The 12,000-nt window shown below is 38.5% G+C and overlaps 1 protein-coding gene across 1 annotated transcript in view; it reads right to left on the bottom strand.

Moving 5' to 3' along the window:
- LOC110437792 (uncharacterized) overlaps positions 1 to 12,000 on the bottom strand; it is a 29,761-nt gene that overhangs the window by 3,901 nt on the left and 13,860 nt on the right. Inside the window, 3 exon segments of the mRNA XM_073927899.1 lie at positions 1,181 to 1,230; positions 5,361 to 6,305; positions 8,669 to 8,813. Of these exon segments, the coding sequence (XP_073784000.1) occupies positions 1,181 to 1,230; positions 5,361 to 6,305; positions 8,669 to 8,813 (1,140 nt within the window).

Below are 12,000 nucleotides of genomic sequence, written 5' to 3' on the forward strand. Positions count from 1 at the left end.
GGCCTGTAGCCAGGGGGGGGTTTGGAAGACCCACCCCTCACTGACAAAAGTCCAGACTTTGTCCCATACATGAGCTCATTTGTCCTATTTTGAATGCTATGCCATCATGAATAATGAAAATAATCCATCGAAAAAGGCTTTAAGACCAAACGGATGCTCTGTCGACTGCTGCTTCGGTGGGACTATAATCTGATGTAAGAGAAGTCTTCCTTCATTACTGTATTGTTTTTAACAGAGGTAACTTTTATTCTAAATCTCGGACCTTATATCTGAAAAAAAGAGCAATAAAAAATTGAGGTAAAGTTGGTTTTATATTCACACATTCGTTCATTTAGAAGTCTCTATATTGTTTATCATGTTACTTTGAATATTCGATCAGAATTAGCATGCAAGTATGACTTGAAATCAACATTAACACTAATTCAATGTGAACAATGTTGTACTTTTGATATTCTTCAAACTTTGATACTTTGAAGAACTTTGATAGTCATTGGCTGCTAATATTATTTTACTATTTAGAATTTGCAAATAATTCTTTTATGAAATTATATTATTAAGGGGAAAGTCTGAATGTGCGAATATAAAACCAACTTTACCTCTATCAATAAAAAGGTGTGAAGCACCAGAAGCGGACCATATTAAATTAATTTGAATATATTTTGGCTATTGTTGATATTCAGGAATTTTCAAATGTACTTTTTTTTTTTTTTTTACCAAAGAGAGTAGAAAAATTCTTAAGAATTAATTATTATTGTTTTACTATTATTTATTTATTTATTTATTGAAATGGCCAAATTGTGACTGAGGACAGTTGAATGTGCTGGCGTTTTTTTTTGTTTTGTCTAATAAATGACAGTTGGCTACAGTTATTTTTACTATAAAACTTTAACAAATTGCTATTTTTTCCAAATGATGTAATAAATTTGTATTTTAAAAAAATGGTCTTGTTATTATTTTTTAATGCAATATTGTAGGATTTTTAGTACATCAGAAAGTGTGGCCATGATGACATCTGACTAGCTAATTCAGCAAAAAAAATGTCAGTAAAATGCAGTATTTAAATATCATAGTTAAATGGAAACTGAGGTGTATAACTGCAAAAAGGTCCACTTTTTGAGAAAAAAAAGAACCAGCCCTTTCACCAGGCTTACTACGGGCCTGAAATGTAAACCAACTTTACCTCATTTAAATCTGGCGGCAGTTCAATACAACGGTCAGCGCTGATGAGTGCTCATTCAACAGAATAATCAACAAAAGTACGACTGAAGGACAAAACGCCGATTTAACAACACAAACTCACTCACTTGGATGCACGCGCGTAGCGTTACCGACACACAATACAGCTGGACTGGATCGTCTCAATTCTCTCAGCCAGCCTATTTTCCTCTTCTTTGGGTTCATTGACGACTTGCAGATCAAACGTTTACGTGCATATCGCCACCTCCTGTGCTGGAGTGGGAGTGGAAGCCCGTTCCCCCAAAAATAACTGCAGTAAACTGAGGTAAAACTGCAGTAAAGAATAATTGCAGTAACTAAAAAATTATATTACAGTAGAGCAGTATATAGAAGAATAATTGCAGTAAAATAAATTGCAACTGCAAAATTGAAATATAATGAAACAGTTCAACTGCAGTACAACTGGAGTAAAAAGAGATGAACTGCATATTTACTGCACTGGCATTGTGCTGCTGTATAGTCAAGGGTCTCAGTTCAAATTGGCGGGGGCATTTTAGTAAATCACAGTTCAAAGGAGAACCATTTTAACATTCAAGCACTTGAAAAAAGTGATGTAATGGATGCATCTTAGGACAACCGACCTGATGTTTACATTTCTAGCATTATGCTAGCTGTCACCAGTTAGCCTTATAATGCGAATCAGCATGTTTATTGCTTCACACAACTGCTGAAATATATCTGTGGCTGATTAAATTACAGTAGCATTTTGACATTTAAATAGTTATGATAATGATAATAATAAATATTATTCCGTGCCAACCAATTGTTGCTTCACCAAAAGTTTACCAGAAAGCGAAAGAACAGATAGAGGTAAAGTTGATTTTATATTCGCACATTCATCAATTTAGCAGTCTCTATGTTGTTTACCATGTTACTTTGAATATTTGATCAGGATTAGCATGCAAGTATGACTTCTAAACAACATTAGCACTATCTAATTGACTGTGAACAATGCTGTACTTTGATAGTCATTTGCTGCTAATATGATTTCCCTGTTTACAATTTGTAAAGAATACTTTTCTAAAATATATATTATTAAGAAGAAAGTCTGAATATACGAATATAAAACCAGCTTTACCTCTATCAAGAACAGCAGAAACAATTTGGGTACCTTTACTGGCAATTATTCTTCTTAATATCTTTCATTTTTGTAAAACTACAACAAAGAGGGAAAACGCAAGTATATTTTCACATTTACTTTAACTTGTTCAGTTCAACCAGCAGTAAAATGTACGTAGTTTTCATAGAAATCTCAGCACGCATATGAGGAAAATCTAATAAATGAGACCATTTCAATCGAATATTAGCAAAGTTATCATATTTGTTACACCACCAGCATAACGTGTAAGCCATGAAAGTGTTTGTTCAGCAAAATACAGGTGGTATAAAACTGATAATCAAATGACCCTTGAATATTTACAAAAATAACCTTTCATAAATAATAATAATAATAATAATAAATTTTATTTATATAGCGCCTTTCCAGAGCTCAAGGACACTTTACAAGGAATGCAACAAAAAGATAAACAAACATACATGAGGTCAAATACAACAAACATGAATAACACAAACGAAACCTAAGAGACATATGAACAGGATAGTGGTGGATCAGATTAAGTGGTCAGTTTGGTAGATCAGATGCAAAGCATTCAGAAAATAAGTGAGTCTTAAGTAAGGATTTGAATTCAGAGATATTATTAGCAGAGCGAAGTGAGTGTGGTAGAGAGTTCCAGAGTTTGGGTGCAATAGCACTAAATGATCTGCCTCCCATAGAAGAGAGGCGGTACCGAGGGACAGCAAGAAGGCCAGAGTCAGCAGACCGTAAAGAGCGAGTTGGGGTGTTGGGGACAAGCATGTTGCAGAGATAGGAAGGTGCAAGGTTATTTAAGGATCTAAATGCAAGGAGGAGAATTTTGAATTTAATCCGGTATGCAACCGGGAGCCAATGAAGATCATACAAAAATAAATAATGTTCTTTGAACTCAATAAGCAACATAAAAACATTTTAAAATCATGAAAACGTTATCAGAACCCAGATGCGTTCTTGATATTGAGGAAGTGTCGATGCAGACTTCAGCACAGTACTTGCTCTACAAGTCCCAGAAGTCAATGCGGCAGAATAAAGCAGGTGTGAAGTGCAGTATTTTTATTACTAATTATGTGTAAACAGAAAAGGATACTCAATAAATCGTTGTATGAACGCTGTAATGTTTAAATAATTATCCATTTAAAAACACATGAAGGTCACGTGAGCATCAGAAAGAATGCAGCATCTTATTTTCAATTCAATTTAATTCAGCTTTATTTGTATAGCGCTTTTACAATGTAGATTGTGTCAAAGCAGCTTCACATAAATGGTCATAGTAACTGGAACAGTGTGGTTCAGGTTTTAGTGTTTAAGTTCAGTTCAGTTCAGTTTAGCTCAGTTCAGTGTGATTTAATCATTACTGAGAGTTCAAACACTGAAGAGCAAATTCATCGATGCGCAGCTCTACCAATCCTGAACCATGCGAGCCAGTGGCGACAGCAGAGAGGGAAAAAAAACTTCACCTGATGGGAGTGAAGAAAAAAAACCTTGAGGGAACCAGACTCAGTTGGCCACGACCATTTTAATTTCTCCGCTGGCCAAAAGTCTTGTGCAGAGCTTCAGACGCATTTATTTCTCAGACGCATTCTGAGTTCTCACGGTCTCCCGAGTTAATTCCTGCCGAAATAACCCAGCAAAAACGGTCTTCATTTGAAGGTGACGTGATGTTTTTTGCCTGCCATATCTCAGTGTCTTTGTTGAGCACGTTCCTGCTCACAGTGTCCCTATCAAAGGCGTTGTGGATGGTTGAACACACTGGCACCTCCCTTGTGTCCATCCATTTTACAAACAAGAATTCTTGCTGTCTGATCCATCATATTGAACCCCTGGGACTCTGGGAACTGAGTGCGTTTTGGTTGATTGGGGAACATTCCTGCACAAGTCCCGGAAAGTACCACAGGCAACAAAACCCCTTGCATACAAGTGCCTAAAAAGTTTTGGGCTTGTATTGAAGTTGTCCATATTGATAGCCCCACCCTTAGTATGATGGATCCATGAGGCTGCTGACTACATCAAACGAGAGACCCTGCCCTGACATGAAGCGGCTTTTCCCAGTGTAGATGTTGAAGTCACTGGTGTACCCATTGCTGGAGTCAGCAAGCACAAACAGCTTCACGCCCTACTTGATTGGCTTTGCCTTTGTGTATTGCCTAAGTGCAATTTTGGCTTTCGTGGCCACCATTGTTTCATCAATGAAAACATGCTTCTTTGTCTGCCACATTGACTTGCATTCAAATTGTAATATAAAGAGGCTTGAGACGATGCAGAGGGTCGTATTCTGGAGTGCACTTTTTTCTGTCATTTTGCATGTGGTCGTCAGGGTTGCTCAAGTGGACAGTTCTGCTTATTCCCACGAATCTGTCTCTGGTCATGACAGAAGCAGAGAAGTGTACGCTAAGGTGTGAGTCCCTCCTCCAATTATCTCATACTCTTGGCAATTTCAGCAGTGCCAGGAAAATCAAAAGGCCTACATATTTCAGGAATTCATCTGATGTCAGCTCTCCCAGATGAACATTTTTCCTTTGGACTGCTCCTTTTCAGCATTGATATTGGTGTTACAACATAAAATTTTCAATTTTAGAATCATTGTTTCCCAAAAAGGGCAACGCAGTGGCGCAGTAGGTAGTGCTGTCACCTCACAGCAAGAAGGTCGCTGGGTCGCTGGTTCAAACCTCGGCTCGGCTCAATTGGCTTTTCTGTGTGGAGTTTCGCCCTGCGTTCGCGTGGGTTTCCTCCGAGTGCTCCGGTTTCCCCCACAGTCCAAAGACATAGGCTAAATTGTCCGTACTGAGTGCGTGTATGAATGAGTGTGTTTGGATGTTTCCTAGAGATGGGTTGCGGCTGGAAGGGCATCCACTGCATAAAAATGTGCGGGATAAGTTGGCGGTTCATTCCGCTGTGGCGACCCCAGATTAATAAAGGGACTAAGCCAACAAGATAACGAATGAATGAATGTTTCCCAAAAATTCAAAGTTTTCTGAGACATAAAAACACATTTTTACACACGGGAAAATGTTTTGCTGCTTTAATGTCGTTTACTTCTCTCCATGGTGGATTTTTATGTGCTTGTTAAGCTTTATTAAATGTGTGAAACTCTTCAGACACTGTTCACAGGTGTACGGTTTCTCTCTAGTGTGAATCCTCTCATGTGTTTTCAGGCTTCCAGACTGACTGAATCCCTTGTTGCAGTGTGAACACTTGTACGGTTTCTCTCCAGTGTGAGTCCTCTCATGCTTTTTCAGATGATCTACCTGATAAAATCTCTTATTACAGTGTGAACAATTGTACGGTTTTTCTCCGGTGTGAATCATTTGATGTGTTTTCAGGGTTCCTAACTGACTGAATCTCTTGCTGCAGTGTGAACACTTATAAGGTTTCTCTCCAGTGTGAGTCCTCTCGTGTATTTTCAGGGTTCCTGACTGACTGAATCTCTTGTCGCAGTGTGAACACTTGTAAGGTCTCTCACCAGTGTGAGTCCTCTGGTGCTGTTTCAATTCTACAGCTGTAATAAACGTCCTCTCACACTCGAAGCACATATGCTCTTTCGCCCCAGTGTGGGTCTTCTGATGTTTTGCTAAATTTGACTGCATTGTAAAACTCTTTCCACAATCAGAACAGGAATAAGGCTTCTCATTTGTATGTACTATAAGATGCACCTTTAAACCTGAGGAGCTCAAAAATGTTTTGCTGCATTGATCACATTTGTGTGGCCTCTCTCCAGTGTGGATCATCATGTGTCGATTAAGGTGTGACGATTGTCTGAAACTCTTCCCACACTGAGTACATGTGTACGGTTTCTCTCCAGTGTGAATCCTCATGTGATTATTAAGGAACGACGACTTACTGAAACTCTTCCCACACAGCGTGCAGATGGATCGATTCCTGCTGTTTCTGTTGATATCGCAAGTCTCTAACTGAGGTGTTTCTTCAGCTTTGATGTATTGTTTCTCCTCTTTAATCTCCACATGCTCTTCAATTAGGTCTGAAATAAAGATAAAATAAAGTTCAGTTTTTAGAAAATCTAAAATATCTAAGAGTGAAAAGGCACCGAAAACATTGACTACACCCCTGCTGAAAAATCCAGCTTAAACCAGCCTAGGCTGGTTGGCTGGTTTTAGCTGGTCGACCAGCCTGGTTTTAGAAGGGTTTTGGCCATTTCCAGGCTGGTTTCCAGCCATTTCCAGCCTGGTCGTAGTTTGTCAGGCTAAGAGATGACCAGCTAAAACCAGCTTGACCAGCCTAGCCAAGCTGTCCAGCCAAAACCAGCTATGTCCAGCTTAAACCAGGCTGGTTTAGCTGGTCAGGCTGGAAACCAGCCTAGAAATGGCCAAAACCCCTCTAAAACCAGGCTGGTCGAACAGCTAAAATCAGCCAACCAGCTTAGGCTGGTTTAAGCTGGATTTTTCAGCAGGGGCATTTACATTGACCACAATTTTGATTACTTATGATACACATAAATCAGATCATTTTAGTAGTGGTCGACTAATATATCATGATGGTACAGTAGAGTTTTTATTTGACATCGTTAGGCTGTGCACACTGCGATTTTGTTCTCCCTTGCTATTGAAGCAGATTGTGCCATTCCGCCATTCAGTAAGTTTTGTCTAATACAAAGTATAAATAATTAAGGCTGATTCATACCTCTGGGTCAAGTGCATGCATATATGCTACGGTGCAGCCTTCGCGTGGACGCATAGCCCTTGCTGTGGCTGACGCACACCTCTTTAAAAAATAGAACTACACGTCGTAACGATGCGTAGCGCAAACTCTATGATTGGTCGGTCTGGTAGTTCTGACGAGTGTAGGCGGGAAAGAGAGCTGCGTGTAGTGGTTTTTGTTTTTTTCTCTTAATGAATCAAACTCAGTCTGGAGGTTATGAATATTAGAAGAGTATACTTTATTGTCGACAACAAAGGAGAATTTTCAGGAGACCCCCAGTAGCATCTCTGTCTGAAAAATTCTGTCTCACTGATGTTCTGGCCTGCTTATATACTTCTTTTGCAACTATTTTTCCCTTTGCTCTACATATGTCACACAAATTCCACCTAGGTCACCCCCTGACCTCAATTTCCACCTAGGTTAACCCCTGACCTCAATTTCCACCTAGGTTAACCATATATCTTATCCATTTCTTGTAACACCTTAATTCTTCTAATGGTATGTATGTCTACAAGCAGATTATACACATACAATTTGAATATATAGATTAACTTCACACTTTAAAGAGTATAAAATTCACTTCATGCACGAGTCCGTTGGAGCAACTGTTTACAAGTGTTGAGTCCCATGAAAGAGATGAAAAGTTTTGTTTTGTGTTAACTTTGTGATAAAAGTTGTTGCACGTCCGCCGATTCCTGTCTCAAAATGAGCAAGTTGAACCACTTGAACTAGAAAAAACAAAACACCAGCGAAGAAACTCGACACAGAGCAACATTAACACCTTACTGCCAGCTAGTGTTTCGGAAGTGTTGCAGAGCAACAGAAACAGCACGCAGAAGTATGAGTGCACAGCTACATGCTTTGCATGCACCATGGGTCACGCCAATCACTTGACGCGAAGTATAAGCCAGGCTTTAAACAGAACTGCTTAAACTAAGCAATTAAAGTGGGTACAAAATAATCGAGGATTGCTTTAATTAGTAATTAAGGCAAACAATACCTTCATATTTGCTGTCTGGCCAGTTCGCATATATAGCATTTAAACATATGATTGAATGACTAATGGACATTTAATTCCACAAACCTTGCAAACTTACGGCCCATTCACATGGGGCATCAGCCTCAACGCCTCTTATTCACTTTGAATGGGTGATGTCAAGAGTTGCCGAACTGAATTGTGGATCAGTGTGCTTTGCTCGCTGTTGAAGTTGGGAATTTCTCAACCTTCTTAGGAACAACAGAAGCGTACGCCAATCAGGTCCCTTTATGCATATACCACAGCTCAGACAGTAACCGATTGCGGACTAATTTCATTGGCTGATGCTGCTATGATAATCGCCCCAACTTTAGACACACCCTCTGTCAAGCATTGACACTAAAAAAATCTGTGAAAGCCATAAACTATTTCACTTGGCCCGTTTCCACTGAGTGGCACAGTACGGGTAACCTGTATCAGGCTTACATTTCCATTGCTAAAAGGTACCAATGGTACTCTTTTGGTGGGCGTGGTGTACGACAAAGTTTCTTTTTTGATATAGAATTGTTCATTTGGAACTAATTAATAATAATGTATATTACCACAGTGGTGAGCACAATTCTTGGTATATTTAGATTGTTGGTATATTTATTTATTATATTGCATTAATATATGTTATCATTATTGAAGAATCAGCAATAAACACCAACCTATTTGTTCTTCAGCGTCTTCCTGTTTAATTCTGCAGGGTTCTGGATCACTCATGTTCGGTCTGTCCTTCAATAAACTCAGTTCTTCCTGATGGTCTGATATGCTTGTCTCTTTTAACGTGGATTGATGGGAATATTCCAGTATTTATAGCTGAGGAGGAGGAGCTTCACTGAAGGAGGAGGAGCTTCACTGAAGCAGCAGATCTGCCAAAACAAACAAAAAATGTTTTATACTATGGGCTTTGTTCACAAACATGGCGAAGAACTACAGCAGTTTCCTGCTGACATTTGTCATTATCTACCAATATGTATACCAGTCCTGTTTGTTTTTGTCATTGTTTTAAAATTTCCATTATTAATCACAGGCTTACAGGACGAGATGGCCACAGAATCATACCCGTCAACCCTCCTGTTTTCTTGAGATTCTCCCATATTTTACAGTTCTCTCACTATCATCCCGTAAAGGTATTTTCCCGTATTTTCAGTCTTTCTCTGAAGGATGGCAAATAAACATTAAAGAGCAGAGCCTCCCTATACACAACCCATACCGCCGAACCACCAGGGGCCGCCCCTTGCTCTTAAACGCGAATCTGTTCTGTGCTTTTAATTTGTTTATGCATGAAAACACTTTGAAATAAACATAAAAACGGCGCGATTCCCTCCCTTTTCATCACAGGTGCTGTCGCCCCTGCGTGACTGTCAGCTGACGCCCTCCATAGTAATAAAATAGATGCTGTTTCTCAAACGGACTCTGTACTCGCAATTTGAATCGGAGCAAAAGTCTGGATTTTGGGTGCGTGTTTAAACAGACATTTACACATAATTAATAATAATAATATCTAAAGATGTTTATCTTGATGGTTTTTTTTTTTCAAACATAAGTAATTTCATCCTAAATGAGCATAACAGTTAGGAAAGCAGACAAATGCATTCATATTGTTAGACGTGCATTTTTAAAGTGACACCTCTGTTATTTAATGCAATCAAATGAAAAACATCTAAATAAATCATTCATTCGTTGCTCTTTAATCATAATGTGTACGTTATACAATGAATGGCTAATGATAGCTTGATTCTATTTCATTATAATAGATATTAATTTTAATAAGCTGAACTGTTTGCTAATGTATTTGCTGCTAATGTATATATTTATTGTTCTTTTGTAAATAATAATAAAACATATTACTTACCATGTAACTGTGTATTTACAACGAAACAGCTCCAAATTAGCATATTTAGTAATTTGGGGATTTTTTTAAGGGGGGTTATCCCTTAATATGGTGGGCATATCCCTTATTTTCACATCACAATTTTAACGGGTATTTATTTAATATTTAAAGTAACATGGTAAACAAAATAGAGACTTCCAAATGAACGAATATAAAACCAACTTTACCTCTATTTGATTCACACACACTTGTGTATAGAGGTAAAGTTGGTTTTATATTCGTTCATTTAGAAGTCTCTATTGTTTATCATGTTACTTTGAATATTTGGTCGAAATTAGCATGCAAGTATGACTTCTAAACAACATTAACACTATCTAATTCACTGTAAACAATGCTGTACTTTGATAGTAATTTGCTGTTGATATGATTTCCCTATTCAGAATTTGCAAAGAATACTTTTCTGAAATTATATTATTAAGGAGACTGTCTGAATATCCGAATATAAAACAAGCTCACTTACTTGAATACACGCACGTACACAAAATACAACTGGACTGGATCGCCTCACTTCACTTCTCTCACAGCCTGCACTGTTCCTCTTCTTTGGGTTCATTGACAAGTTGCAAATCAACATTAGGTGCATATCGCCGCCTCCTGTGCTGGAGAGAGAAAGGATTTATAGGGAAGCCCGTTCCCGCCTTTACAAAAAATAACTGACAGAGATAAAGCTGGTTTTATATTCAGATAGTCAGACATTCTCCATAATAATATCATTTCAGAAAAGTATTCTTCAGAAATTCTGAAGAACAGGGAAATCATATTAGCAGCCAATGGCTATCAAAGTACAACATTGTTCACAGTGAATTAGATAGTGCTAATGTTGTTTAGAAGTCATACATGCATGCTAATTCTGATCGAATATTCAAAGTAACATGGTAAACAATATAGAGACTGCTAAATGAACGAATGTGTGAATAAAAAAACTTTACCTCTATAAATAACTGCAGTAAACTGAGGTAAAACTGCAGTAGAACAGCAGTATGGGAATAACTGCTGTAAAATGAATTGCAACTGCAAAATTTAAATATAATGAGTACAATTAAGTTCAAAAGCGATACAATTTGCAGTACACTGAAGTACAACTGGAGTAAAAAAAAAAGTAAACTACATACTTACTGCACTGTATATTACTGTGCTGCTGTATAGTCATGGTAAGTAGCCCACAGCTGTACTGCACTTGCTCTGAGGGATTTGTTCTTCATCAACAATATTTTGTTCTTGTTTTTAAGAGATGTTTTTCTGAAAAGTAGAGGAGCGCGGGGCACAAAGTAATGTGGGGTTAAATGTAACACAGAGTTTTAAGGTATTTGCTCAGGGTTTACCATGGCATGCTTCTGAGGTTTTCACCACAGTGTCAGCAGATGTCTTCCTGCCAATTATTGAAAAAGTTCTGCGAAATTTGTAAGAGAAACACAGGAGAAACCATTTTTGCAGCATAAAAGTATTTTTTTTTTATAGTAGATATTTTTTTATTTAAAAAATCTGAACGTGAAATCTTATATTGATGTGATTATCGTCTTCTAGGATAAAAGATGAAATCATTTTGAAAGATGTAAAACACACAGTGACTGCTAGCCAGTTTTGAGGAAAACATGACGCAGTCAAATATTTAGCCAAATACATCCGCCACTTTTGAGACTCATAAACAATCATAAAGTCCTCGTGCTGCAGGAATTAGGAGGTTTGCTGAAGGTACAGTAACGGGGTTTGCATCTTTAATCAGCTACATATTAAAGACGCAGTAAGAATGATTATTCAATCTATATCAAACAGTCTTGTAAAAGCGCTTTCAGTTTCGGGCTTAGGCACGCTCTGCACTCACACACAAGCGTACCGCGCCAAAGCCCAAGTGAACCGCGCTTAAGGCTGATTTATACCTCTGCGTCAAACGCCGGCGTATGCTACGGCGCTGACGCATAGCCCTTCGCCGTGGCCACCGCCGTCACTGACGTGCACCTCTCAAAAAATGTAACTACACGTCGCAACGACGCGTAGCGTAAGCTCTGTAATTGGTCGGCTTGGTAGCGCTGACGAGTCTGGGCGGGACCGAGAGTCGCGCGAATGGTGCGAGCGTTTGTTTACAAGTGTGGAGTCCCGTGAAGG

Source organism: Danio rerio, chromosome 17, assembly GCF_049306965.1.
Source record: "Danio rerio strain Tuebingen ecotype United States chromosome 17, GRCz12tu, whole genome shotgun sequence".
Classification (NCBI taxonomy): Eukaryota; Metazoa; Chordata; class Actinopteri; order Cypriniformes; family Danionidae; genus Danio; species Danio rerio.